Raw genomic sequence first — 14,182 nt, forward strand, 5'->3', positions numbered from 1 at the left:
CAGTGAGGGAATGCCCTCAAACCAGACCTTGTGCCAAATGAAATTGCCCGGGGCCATGACCTCCCTGGTGGGAGAAAAAGAGATTGAGGGCCCCAGGATCTTTCACCATTGAAAACCCAACAGTCTCACTGCCCCTGCAGATACCACAGCTTTAGCTGCTCAGGACCCCCTGGAATCTTTGTTAATGTTGACCTCAGCTGACAGAAATGCATGGAGGGTACACTGCTCTGTCTTCACCAAAGCTGGAACCATCCAACTCTACCCTTCTAACAGCCTTTTTCCCACCCATAGAGTAAGATTTTTTTTTTTAAATCAGTGAAAGCATTCTGTAAAATTTCAAAATGGTGACTGCTCCATCGAATTTGAAGGTATCAATGCAATACAATAAGAAACATGAAAAACTGGGGAAACTTATCACCATTAAATGACACAATAATTTTCTAATAACTGATCCCAGAGAAATAAAGATCTTCAAATTGCCTGAACAAGATTCAAAATAATTGTTCTAAGGATACTCAGCAAACTTCAAAAGAACACAGAGAAACAACATACATTTTTATAAAAAAAATCAAATTATTGGGCTGAAGAACACAATGAATAACATTAAAATGCAATAGATAATATCAACAACAGAATTCACAAAGCAAAAGAAAGATCTGTGAACTTGCAAACAGATTACTTGTATATATACAACTAGAGGAGAAATAAGAAAAAGGAATGAAGAAACAAACACTATGGGATTTTGAAACAGCATCAAGAAAGCTAACATTCTCATTATAAGAGGTAAAAAAGGAGAAGAGAGACAAGGACAGAAAGCTTATTTAAAATAATAATAACTGAAAACTTCCAAAATCTTAGGAAAGATATAAGTGTGCAGGTACAGGAAGCTCAAAATCCTTCAGTCAGGTTTAATCCAAAGAAGATTATACCAAGCTCAAAATTCTTCAGTCAGGTTTAATTTGAACAAGACTACACCAAGACATATTATAATAAAACCGTCAATAAATATAATGACATTTTGAAAGAAGCAAGAGAAAAAAAAAGATTAAGTAACATAATCCAACATGTAAGTTGGATTTTCTCAGCAGATACTTCGCCAGTGAGGAGAGTGGAATGATATCGTGCTGAAAGAAAAAAAAAAAGTCAATCAAGAATACTTTATCTGGCAAAGCTCTTCTTCGGAAATAAAGGAAAGATAAAACTTTCTAAGACAAACAAAAGCTCAAGGAGTTCATTGCCACTCAATCTATCTTACAACAAATGTCAATGGGAGTTCTTCCATGTAAACAAAAAGACTAATATGTAGTATGGAAATATATAAAAATATAACGTTCACTGGTAAAAGTAAGCATATAGTCAAATTCAGAATACCAAATACCGAAATGGCGATGTGTCTCTAGTATAAAGGTTAAAAGACAAAACTACTGAAATAATTATTACTATAATAATTTGTTAAGGAATACGCAACATAAAAACTTATAAATTGAGATGGATCATCATGGCGGATGGGAGGCAGGACTAGATTACAGCTCCGGAAGGGACAGGGTGTGGTGGCTCACATTGTGAATTTTAGCTCCAAATCAACTGCAAGAACAAACCAACAATCCTGAGAGGACCCACAGACCCTCTAAAGGAAGTGGACTGCTCCTGCAGGACCTGGGAGATACCCCAAATACCATGAGTGCCCCAACTGTGGAAGTGGGAAAGGGGGACCCTCCCTTCCTCCTCTCCTGAACACACACCCCCACTGGAGAAACTGAAGGTCTGTTTGAGGGAGAAGTTTCCGACCTTACCTGGAGCTGAGTCAATTTAGAGAGCTGGGCAAAATACAGGGGTAGATGAAGCAGGAGAAAGACCTTGGGAGTTCGCTGGGTCCCCAAGCAGACCATTCCTGCCTGGCACCACAGGGATCTATCTGGAGGACGGCCAGAGGAGCATGGGGTAAAACTTCACAGGGAGAAGGAAACAGACTCGGGGCTGTTAAATTGGGGCACAGTGGGAGTGAGACAGGCCCTTCAGTTTGCATGGGAGCTGACTGAGGCCTGTGATTGCCAGCTTTCCCCCACTTCCATGACAACCTGCATGACTCAGCAGAGGCAGCCATAATCCTCCTAGGTACACAACTCCAGTGACCTGGGAATCTCACCCCCACCCCACACAGCAGCCACAGCAGGACCCGACTAAGGAGAGTCTGAGCTCAGACATGCCTAGTCCTGCCCCACCTGATGGTCTTCCTTACCCATTCTGGTCACTGAAGACAAAGGGCATATGCTCTTGGGAGTTCTAGGGCCCCACCCACCACTGGTCCCTCTCCATACTACCACAGCTGATGCTCTCTGGAAAGGACCACCTCCTGGCAGGAGGCCAACCAGCACAAAAATAGGGCATTAAGCCACCAAAGCTAAGAACCCTCATGGAGTCCATTACGCCCTCCACTGCCTCCACCAGAACAGTCGCTGGTATCCATGGCTGAGAGACCCCTAGACAGTTCATATTAGAAGACTCTGTGCAGACATCCACCAGTACCAGCCTGGAGCTGGGTAGACTCGCTGGATGGCTAGACCCAGAAGAGAGACAACAATCACTGCAGTTCGGCTCATGGGAAGCCACATCCATAGGAAAAGGGGGAGAGTACTACATCAAGGGAACACCCCATGGGACAAAAGAATCTGAACAAAAGCCTTCAGCCCTAGACCTTCCCTCTGACGGAGGCTACTCAAATGAGAAGGAACCAGAAAACCAATCCTGGTAATATGACAAAACAAGGCTCTTTAACATCCCCCCAAAATCACACTAGTTCACGAGCAATGGATTAAAACCAAGAAGAAACCCTTGATTTACCTGAAAAAGAAATCAGGAGGTTAGCTATTAAGCTAATCAGGGAGGCAATGGAGAAAGGAGAAGCCGAATGCAAGGAAATCCAAAAAATGATACAAGAAGTGAAGGGAGAATTATTCAAGGAAATAGATAGCTTAAAGAAAAAACAATAAAAAATTCTGGGAATTTTGGACACACTGTTAGAAATGCAAAATCCTCTGGAAAGTCTTAGCAATAGAACTGAACAAGTAGAAGAAAGAAATTCAGAGCTCAAAGATATGGTCTTTGAAATAACCTAATCCAACAAAGACAAGGGAAAAAGAATAAGAAAATATGAACAAAGCCTCCAAGAAGTCTGGGATTTTGTTAAATGATCAAGCCTAAGAATAATTGGGGCTCCTGAGTAAGAAGAGAATTTTAAAAGCTTGGAAAACATATTTGGGGGAATAATGGAGGAAAACTTCCCTGGCCTTGCTAGAGACCTAGACATCCAAATACAAGAAGCACAAGGAACACCTGGGAAATTCATTGCAAAAAGATCATTGCCTAGGCACATTGTCATCAGGTTTTCCAAAGTTAAGATGAAGGAAAGAATCTTAAGAGCTGTGAGACAGAAGTACCAGGTAACCTAAAAAGGAAGACCTATCAGATTATCAGCAGATTTCTCAGCAGAAACCCTACAAGCTAGAAGGGACTGGGGCCCTATCTTCAGCCTCCTCAGACAAAACAATTATCAGCCAAGAATTTTGTATCCAGTGAAACTAAGCATCATATGTGAAGGAAAGATACAGTCTTTTCAGACACACAAATGCTGAGAGAATTCGCCATTACCAAGCCACCACTACAAGAACTGCTAAAAGGAGCTCTAAATCTTGAAGCAGATCCTGGAAACATATCAAAACAAAAACTCTTTAAAGAATAAATCACACAGGACCTATAAAACAAAAATATAAGTTAAAAAGCAAAAACAAAAAACCCAAAGCACACAGGCAACAAAGAGGATGATGAATTCAATGGTACCTCACATTTCAATACTAACAGTGAATGTAAATGGCCTAAATGCTCCACTTAAAAGATACAGAACTGCAGAATGTATAAAAACTCATCAATCAACTATTTGCTGCCTTTAGGAGACTCACCTAACACATAAGGACTCATATACACTTAAAGTAAAGGGGTGGAAAAAGGCATTTCATGCAAATGGACACCAAAAGCGAGCAGGGGTAGCTATTCTTATATCAGACAAAACAAACTTTAAAGCAACAGCAGTTAAAAGAGACAAAGAGGGACATTATATAATGGTAAAAGGCCTTGTCCAAGAGGAAAATATCACAATCCTAAACATATATGCACCTATCACTGGAGTTCCCAAATTTATAAAACAATTACTAATAGATCTAAGAAATGAGATAGACAACAACATAATAATAGTGGGGGACTTCAAGGCTCCACTCACAGCACCAGACAGTCATCGAGACAGAAAGTCAACAAACAATGGATTTAAACTATACCTTGGAACAAATGGACTTAACAGATATATACAGAACATTTCATCCAACAGCTGCAGAATATACATTCTATTTAACAATGCATGGAACTCACTCCAGGATAGACCCAAAGATAAGCCATAAAATGAGCCTCAATAAATTTAATAAAATTGAAATTATGTCAAGCACTCTCTCAGACCACATTTATCTCAGACACCCACATTTATTGCCCTGGTGCCATCCATGCACACCTATCTATGAAGTGCATCCACTATTTTAATGCACGTCAAAGCATTTGATAATAGGCTACTGCACATCAAAGCATTCGATAATAGGGTACTGGGGATCTAATTACACCATTTGGACTGTGGAAGAGCAAATTCTATTGCTTACTAAACTTAGTCAATATACTGGATTATAGGGAATATTTAACATATGACTTCACATTTGCAAAGTGCTGCCCTTTTTATTAGTATTTTCATTTCACTTTTGAAAACCAAGACAAGTCTGAGAGAAAGTGATCATCTAATACTAATGGGAGAGAGTGTTTAAGGGAGAAATTAATGAGAGGGGGTTATTGGTAACTTTAGATGCCACACGTAGACTAATAAAATTGAGTTGGTTGGCAGCTATACTTTCAGCAGAATTCATCTGACTGCTTTGTGACCAAACATATTCTTTACATTATCTTTCTAAACTAAACTGAATTTTCAAATTCCTTTCTCCAGATAATCTCTCAGTGTCTAACAAGCCCTGCATTGGCATTCCTAACCTGGTATCTCACATTCACTATTGAACTGGTTAAACATTGTGAATACTCTGAACTAGCATTGCCTATCCTCATGGAAGCTATACAATCTCCTGTGATGGGCCAATATCAAAGATGGTGGAAAGGGATAAGATGAGGGGAAAGCAAAAAACCAAAAAAGAACAGCAGAAAGAAAAAAATGTGTATCATAGAAGGTGCAGGTAAACAGGAGAAACTTTCTTGATCTTGAAAGAGAATGGAGAGGGATTAGATGGGAATTAAGAGTGACTAAATAGCCATAATATTAATTCTCATAACAATTCATTGACATATATATTATTATCTACTTTTGTCAATAAAGCAGATTTAGAGAGTTTCATTTTGGAGAAGGTAACTGTGGTAGGTAGAATCCTAAAGTGACTCCCAAAATTTTTCTGGTGTAGACAAACCTTGGATAATTCCCTCCCTTTGCGTTGGGGTAGAACCAGTGAATATATGATTGAATATCAATCCTGTGATTAGCTTATATAGTAAAGGTCAAGGAATTTGGAAGATGTAGTTAAGGTCTACAATCAGTCAGTTTTGAGTTAATCAAAAGGGAGGTCGCTCTGAGTGCACCTGAACTAATCATGTGAGCCCTTAAAAGACAGGAAATGTCAGCAAGATTCTCCTGTGGGTTTAGAGGAAGAAAGCTGCTGTGTTCTGAGGTGCCATGTGACTAGGACCTGTAAGGAACTTCTAAGAGCCAAGAGCAATCCCTAGCAGACAGCTAGTAAACCTACAACTGCAAAAAACTGAACTACTAACAACCAGTGACCTCTGAAGGGGATTTAAACCTCAGATGACACTGCAGCCCCAGCCAGTATTTTGATCTCAGCATAGAGAAAATATGCAGAGAAAACCTGTATGCCTTGCTGAACTAACTACTGAGTCCATGACAATAAATGGGTGTTGTTTTAAGCTGCCGAATCTTTTCTAATTTTTTACAGAGAAATAAAAAATCCAATATAATGAAGGAAAAAATAGATAAATACATAGGTTGCTAATTTTGGTCCCTTAAATTTAGACTACCTGAAGATACAATGAAGTTTCTTCTCATTGAAGAAATTTTCTTGATTTTGTTATAGACTTGGTTTTTTATGAGTTCACACTCAGAATCTAGAAGAATGGTATAGTTTTCTTGGTTTATATCTCTATTGCTTCCTTTCACAGAGCCCTCTTCTAGTTGACACTTCTATACCATCTCCCTTCCACCTATATTATCTTTTATGATGGAAATTGATGAAAATGAAGCAAAAGGAGCAATAACAGTGGGCATTGCCTTTCACTTTACTTTTTATTCTTTCCTTACAACCTCACTAGGAAAAATGTTTCAATTAGATATTAATGGAGAGATAAAGGGAATATTATATGAAGAAATGGAGGAAGATGAAAAACCAATAAACATTTTAATCCAAATGTATTTCTAACTTTAACAGGTTCAAGAAATGCTCCATTTGCCTGCTATGAAGAAATACAATCTCAATCAGACAGATTTGGGAACTGTGGTAGGGATAGAAATAACAAATATGTGTTCTGTGGATGGAGGTATGCTCTACAAATATAAATGATACTTTTCTTATATTCTATTAGATTTTTAAAAACTTTGCCCCCTTCTGTGTCATTCATTCCAGTGGTTTAAAGTATTACATGTGCATAGGAGTGAACCTCAAATCAAAATCCCCAGCCCTGACACCTCTTTTGTGCTGCAGGCTAAAATTTCATCTTATTTCTAAACATTTATACGTGAATGGCCATTATGTTTCTAAATCCAATCCAAAGTTGAAATTCATAATACCCACTGTACCTTTCCCGCTCATTTTTCCTTTCCATCCCACTTGGTTACTTGCCTAAGAGGAAGACTGCTCAGTGTCTATAAAATGCAGTTCAATTCCTCCTGAATCTGAAGAGCCAGGTTTTTGATATTTTGATCACGAGTTTATTTTTACAAAACATCTCTTAGGACCCTACTATATGCCAGACACTGGGCTAAATCTTAGTTAGCAAATCATACTCATACACTCATGGAATTTGTAGACTCATAAACATACCATAAAGTTGTATGCTTCCTTGACTTGCTTATGCTGTTACTTTTGTTTAGAAATACTTCACTGTTTCTGTTGAAAGCTTACTAATTTGTGAGCTTTGACTCAGATGGTGTCTCCTCTATGAAGTTTTTCTTAACTGTGAAGTTAGAATGTGTCCTCTAACCTCACAGTTAAGGAAAACTTCACAGAGCTTTTAAGAGAATCTTAAACCTCTGTAATGATTTATTTCACTTGTAACATTTTTAATGGAATTTGAATCATATTAATATCATAAACCATAGTAAGAGTATTAGACTGTAAAGTCCTTAGAGTGTAGGGGTTACAACTTTTTCATCTTTCTTTCTTTCTATGGGGTGATATAAAATGCTGTAGTGAATTGATTATTTGACAGTAAATATATAATCTGCCCAGTAAATAACAGATCGCTAGTATTGTTACCAGAAAGGGGTCTGAATACGGACCCCAAGAGAGGGTTCTTGGATCTTGTGGAAGAGAGAATTTGAGGCAAATCCATACAGTAAAGTGAAAGCAAATTTATTAAGAAAGTAAAGGAATAAAAGAATGACTACTCAACAGGCAAAGCAGCAGCATGGACTGCTCAGCTGCTTATACTTATTGTTACTTCTTTATTATATGCCAAGCAAGAGGTGTCTTATTCATGAGTTTTCCAGGAAAGGGGTGGGCAGTTCCCAGAACTGAGGGTTCCTCTCCTTTGTAGACCATATCGGGTAACTTCCTGATGTTGCTGTGGCATTTGTAAACTGTCATGGTGCTGGTGGGAGTATCTTTTAGCATGCTAATGCATTATAATTAGAGTATAATGAGCAATGAGGATGACCAGAGGTCACTTTCATCGCCATCTTGGTTTTGGTAAAATTTGACTGGCCTCTTTATCTTAATGCTGTTTTATCAGCTTATGACCTGTATCTTATGCCGATCTCCTGTCTCATCCTGTGACTAAGAATGCCGTAACCTCCTGGGAATGCAGCCCAGTAGGTCTTAGCTTTGTTTTACCTAGCCTCTATTCAAGATAGAGTCATTCTTGTTCAAATGCCTCTGACAGTACCTTTGAAAGTTAAGCTAGGATCAATGGATTTATACTTTTTTTACTTTTTACTTTGTTACCGTGAAAACATTAACGTTTTCTGTAAGTACATTGCCATAAGTGGAAAACCATTCTTTTTGCATCACAGAAAGCAAATCCAAAGCATTCCTAATAAATTCCTAATGTATAATAATCATATATATTTTTTATGTTTTCAGGAATCTTATATGTGGAAGATTAGTTTGTACCTACCCTACTCGAAAGCCTTTCCATCAAGAAAATGGTGATGTGATTTATGCTTTCGTACGAGATTCTGTATGCATAACTGTAGACTACAAATTGCCTCGAACAGTTCCAGATCCACTGGCTGTCAAAAATGGCTCTCAGTGTGATATTGGGAGGGTAAATAATTTAAAATCTATTTTAAAAATATAGTTTTATTTATTGTTTTCATCTTTTTAAGTATCAAATTTTAATTTAGTTCTAGTATTAGGTAATCTTAAATGTTTGGAGGCAAAATGAATAATCTTAAATTAGTCTCCAAATAGTAAGAGGGAAATGGGAACATCGCACCCCACCCCCTCCCACCCCCCATTAGAATTTCAGTGTTCTGAGCAAGGAAACTCCAAATATTTGGAGCTTTCCTTGGGAGAGAGTCTTGGGAATATATTGTAGTTAAAAACCTCATAGCATGGGAACTTGCTTTTCTTCTGGGAGAAGAAAGAAGAAATCTCACTTAGTAACATAAATCTCTTTGTGGCCCCATGAATAACAGCACAACTTAGATCATGCTGCTTAGATAGAATCAAATATTGTTTAACATTTTGCAAGTTATCTAGCTAGTCTGAGATATCTCAACTGTACATAAAGTAGGGATAATAATAGCATTTACTCTACAGGGTATTGTGAAGATTAAATGAGATAATATTATTAGTGCTTAGCACAATGCCCAGAACATAGTAATAACTAAATACAGTTTGGCTGTTATTGCCGATTGTTATCATTATAATTTGTCATCTTTGAAACCAACCCAAATCTGGAGAAGATAGAGCAAATAAATTTAACATCTCATTTAGAGGGAATAACACAGCAAAAGTTCCTGCTTAGGCATTGGAAGTAGAACACAACATCCAAATAGCTCAAGCCAGCCAGAGATAAGAACTTAAAGGCATTTCTCCTTCCTGGGGGACTGGGCTCTCAACTTTCCCCATGCTTTTCTTAAGTGGACCATTCAGGAGTTTGTCTGCAAACCTAAAGCAATCCATACCCTATTCTTCCATATATGTGTATACTGTTACTTCTTTCTCTCCTTCCCCCCGCCCCTCTCTGTCTGACTCTTCATTCCTGTGTCCTGTGACCTGGGGATGGAGGACTGCCCTCCTGGTACAATGTGCTCTCCCTGCCCAGGATCTGTAAATAATAAATCTTTGGATATATAAAATAAATAAATAAATATTTAGAAATTAAAATAAAATCTTATTTAATTCCTGACCAGATCTTTGCTCATAGGGAAATATAAAAAGTGTAAAGTGTAGGCTTTAAAGATAGATGTTCATAGATTTGAATTCTGACTCTGCCACTTACTTGATAGATGATCTTTAAGAAATAATTTAATATTATTAAGCCTTGGTATCCTTAGATATGAAATGTATATTTCAATAGCCACTTTTAGTGGTTTTATAGTATAAATAAAGCTTACTGTAGGTAAAGTATATAGACTCATTAATATTGATTTATTTTTATGCATTCGAGTCATAAGTGCTGTCTTGATGGAGGTTTGGGCCAGGGAGCTCAGTGGATATATTTAGGTCATGGAGCAGAAAAGAAAAAACCTAAAAAATGCAACACAACCAATAAAGTCTTTGAGATGATTTGATAAGTAATTTAATGAGAATATAATCTTTTTAATAACCCAGACAATTCTTCTCAGAAATAATGTGTAAAAACAAATTTTACTGGGTAGTTTTTAATGATAGTATAAATTATATATGGTGAAACATTCTTGGTATTGTTTCTGTAAGTTAGTGTCCTTATTCAGTGGTGAATCTCTCTTAATTTCAACTGAGCCAGGCAGACAGTAGATACTATATTCCAAAAAGACTTGTTAGACACATCATCATGGCCAAGGACCAGCGAGAAGACTCAACATATTAAAAGTTTAAAAGGGTTAGATTGTTTGTATTTAGAAGAGGTTTATGATGCCATTTATCTAAAGAAGGTTATGCTGTGCTTTAATGTTTAACAGGAAATGATTTTCACATATGTCATCTCATTTTAAACTAAAAACAATCTCTAATGTTACTTGCTTTTTCTAAAATAACATTTTTAAAAAAAGTATTATTGTACTCGTGTAAAAACTGCAACTTAAGGAAATTGAGATTGCCATAAATAATGGAGTTGGGAATATATCTTCAGCCCTCTGATTATTATACTTTAAAGTTAGAAGAATTATGTCAGAATTTTTTATACATTCCATAATATAATGATAGACAACTCTGGTACATTTTAACAAAAATTTCTATTATCTTCATTAAATACTTATAAGACTCTAATGATAGTTCATATTTTATGAAAACAATATATGCCATTATTATATGGAGTTAATTTTTTACTATGTAAAACTTTTGTATGTGCAATTAATACAAGATATTCTTTGAACTGTGTACTCAGGGATAGTCTTGTTAGATTTCATGGTGTTATAATGAAAAGTGGTTCTTTGATAATAATTATTTATTTAATAGCCAATCTTATTTTATTGATATCCTCCACTTTTCTGCCCTGAATCATTAAAAAAATTATTTTAAAAAATATACTTTACATTTTAGTGCCATTTTAGGTTCACAGCAAAAATTGAGTGAAAAATACAAAAAAGTATTCATATACTCTTTATCCCCTACTCCCCCACAAAACCTGTACCACTGTGCATAACCTACATCAGCATGGTACATTTGTAATAATTGATGAGCTTATATTGACACATCATTATCACCCAAAATTCATAGTTTACATTATGGTTACCTGGAAAATCCCCATACTCTTTGAGGCTAAATAACGCATGGGTCAAAGAAAAATTCTCAAGAAAAAAATTAAAATATTTTGAACTAAGTGAAAATGAAAATATAACTTATCAAAACTTGTGGAGGACACAGGGAGAAAAATGGCAGATAGGAGGCAGGACTAACTTGCAGCTCCCACTTGGATGGACAGCGTGTGGAGACTCACATTATGAACTTTTGTTGCAAGAACCACTGCAGGAACATAACAGGAAAACTTAAAGAATTCACAGAGCCTTCGAAAGAAGCAGCTTGCCACTGCAAACTTCGTGAAACACCCATAAAACTGTAAATGCCCAATATGTGAGTGGGGGAAAGTCTGCTCTGGACACACATCCTTACTGGAGAACCTGAAAATCCAGATCACAGGAGAATAATTTAACCTTACCTAGAGCTGAAATGAATTTAGAGAGCCGAGCAAACCATAAAAGTAGAAGAAGCAGTGGGAAGAGCCTTGTAGGCACTCCCAGTTCTCAGGGAAGCCCTGGGAAGCGATTTCTGATTTAATCTGACAGCAGTCCCTGGGGAGGACAGCCGGTGGAATTGGGGAAGGGCCACAAGGATAAGGAGACTTCCAGCTCAACCTTGTAAAAATTTCGATTTAGTGTGAATTTTCCTGGGCAGATGTGGTGGGGTGAACAAGAAGTGCAAATATGAGCACAGAAGCCATGGCAGGCAGGTAGGAGCAAGGCCTGAGAGCTCTGCTTGCTTTCTCAGTGGGGAGGCTTGTAGCCTGGAGCAAGATCTCAGCCCTGTGCACCAGAGGCCTGGATATACACTGGGCTGTGTTGGCTGCTTGAGGAGCATGGTGGGAGTGACACTGGCCTTACTGGCTGCATAGGAGCTGGGTGAGACCTGTCACTGCCGGCTTTCCCCCACTTCCCTGGTGACCTGTATGAAGCAGCAGAGGCAGCCATGATCCCCCTTGGAAGGTAACTCCATTGGCCTGAGAACCACCTCCCCCAATCCACCACAACAGCCATAGCAAGCCCTACCCAAGGAGAGTTTGAGCTCAGACATGCCCAACTCTGCCCTCATCTGATGGTCTTTCTCTACCTGCCCTGGTAGCTGAAGACAAAAATGACAGTAACTCATGGGAGCTCTAGGGCCCACCCATCACCTGAAAAACTTGAATACTTACCTGGGTGACCTTAGGGCAAGCTTGTATTCCCCCTATACTACTACAGCTGATGCTCTCTTGAAAGTGCTATCTCTTGACTGGAGGCCAGCCAACTCAAGCCATTACAGCAATTCATAACAGAACAACCCTGCTCCAAGGAAGGAAAAAACAACAGCTAATTCCACTGCCTACAACATTCTGGCTAACCAGAGGTCCTGAGTCTGTCCACATAACAACTTCATTGCTAGCATAACCAGTCTTGAAGGAAACCAGTGCACTAAACAAGACTATAACCAAGGACTCTCACAGAATCTACTTCACTCCCCTGCTACTTCCACCAGAGCAGGTGCTAGTATCAATGGCTGAGAGACCTAAAGATGGACCACATCACAGGATTCTTTGCAAACATTCCCAAGTACCAACTGAAAGTCCAGTAGCTCCACTGGGTGGCTAGACCCAGAAGAGCAGTAATGATCACTGTGGTCTGGCTCTCAGGAAGCCCTATCCCTAAGGGAAGGGATAGAGCACAACATCAAGGGATTACCCTGTGGGACAAAAGAGTCTGAACAGCAGCAATTGATTCCCAGATCTTTCCTCTAACATAGTCTACCCAAATGAGAAGGAACCAGAAAAACAATTCTGGTAATATGACAAAAACATGGTTCTATAACACTCCCAAAAGATCACACTAGCTTACCAGCAGTGGATCCAAATGAAGGAGAAATTTCTGAACTGCCAGAAAAAGAATTCAGAAATTTGATTATTAAGCTACTCAAGGAGGCACCAGAGAAAGGTGAAAAACTACCTAAAGAAATTTTTTAAAGTAAAGAATATGGACAAAAAATCTCCAGAGAAATAGAGATCATAAATAAAAGAAATCACAACTTATGGAAATAAAAGACTTAGAGAAATGCAAAATACACTGGAAAGTTTCAACAATAGAATTGAACAAGTAGAAGAATTTAAGAGCTTTAAGACAAGGCTTTGGAATGAACCCAATCTGACACAGACAAAAAAAAAAAAACAACAATAAAAAAATGAACAAAGCCTCCATGAAGTTTGGGATTATGTTAAATAACCAAACTAAGAATAATTTGTATTCCTGAGGAAGAATAGAAATCCTAAAGTTTGGAAAACTTATTTGAGGGAATAATCAAGGAGAACTTCCCTGGCCTTGCTAGAGATCTCGACTTCCAAATACAAGAACCTCGAAGAATACTTGGAAAATTTATCACAAGAAGATCATCATCTAGGCACATGGTCATCAGGTTATTTAAAGTAAAGATGAAGGAAAGAAGCTTAAGAGCTGGGGGCAAAAGCACCAGGTAACGTATAAAGGAAAACCTATCAGATTAACAGCAGATTTCTCAGCAGAAACTCTACAAGCTAGAAGGGATGGGGATCCTATCTTTAGTCTCTTTAAACAAAACAATTATCAGCTAGGAATTTTGTGTGCAGTGAAACTAAGCTTCATAAATGAGGGAAAGATAAAGTCTTTTTCAGACTAACAAAAGCTGAGAAAATTTGCTACTACCAAACCAGCACTACAAAAACTGCTAAAAAGAGTTCTAAATCTTGAAACAAAACCTTGAAATACACCAAAATAGAACCTCTTTAAAGCATAAATTTCACAGGGTCTCTAAAAACAACAACACAATGAAAAAATAATCAAGATATTCAGGCAACAACCAGCATGATAAATAGAATAGTACCTCACATCTCAATACTAACATTGAAAATAAATGGCCTAAATTCTTCACTTAAAAGATTCAGAATGGCAGAATGTATAATAATTCACCAAACAGGTATCTGCTGTCTATAAGGA

General features: G+C 37.9%; 1 protein-coding gene across 13 annotated transcripts in view; it reads left to right on the top strand.

Annotated features, from left to right (window-relative positions):
* Positions 1 to 14,182, top strand: part of ADAM32 (ADAM metallopeptidase domain 32) — a 189,546-nt gene that overhangs the window by 123,996 nt on the left and 51,368 nt on the right. For all 13 annotated transcript variants that reach the window (XR_010159498.1, XR_010159499.1, XR_010159500.1 and 10 more), the window contains 2 exons: positions 6,531 to 6,639; positions 8,403 to 8,586. Coding sequence is in view for 10 of the 13 variants with exons in the window: in XM_016959375.4 (XP_016814864.2) it covers positions 6,531 to 6,639; positions 8,403 to 8,586 (293 nt within the window). In the remaining 3 variants the exon portion in view is untranslated. The remainder of the gene's footprint in view (positions 1 to 6,530; positions 6,640 to 8,402; positions 8,587 to 14,182) is intronic.

This window comes from Pan troglodytes, chromosome 7, assembly GCF_028858775.2.
Source record: "Pan troglodytes isolate AG18354 chromosome 7, NHGRI_mPanTro3-v2.0_pri, whole genome shotgun sequence".
NCBI lineage: Eukaryota > Metazoa > Chordata > Mammalia > Primates > Hominidae > Pan > Pan troglodytes.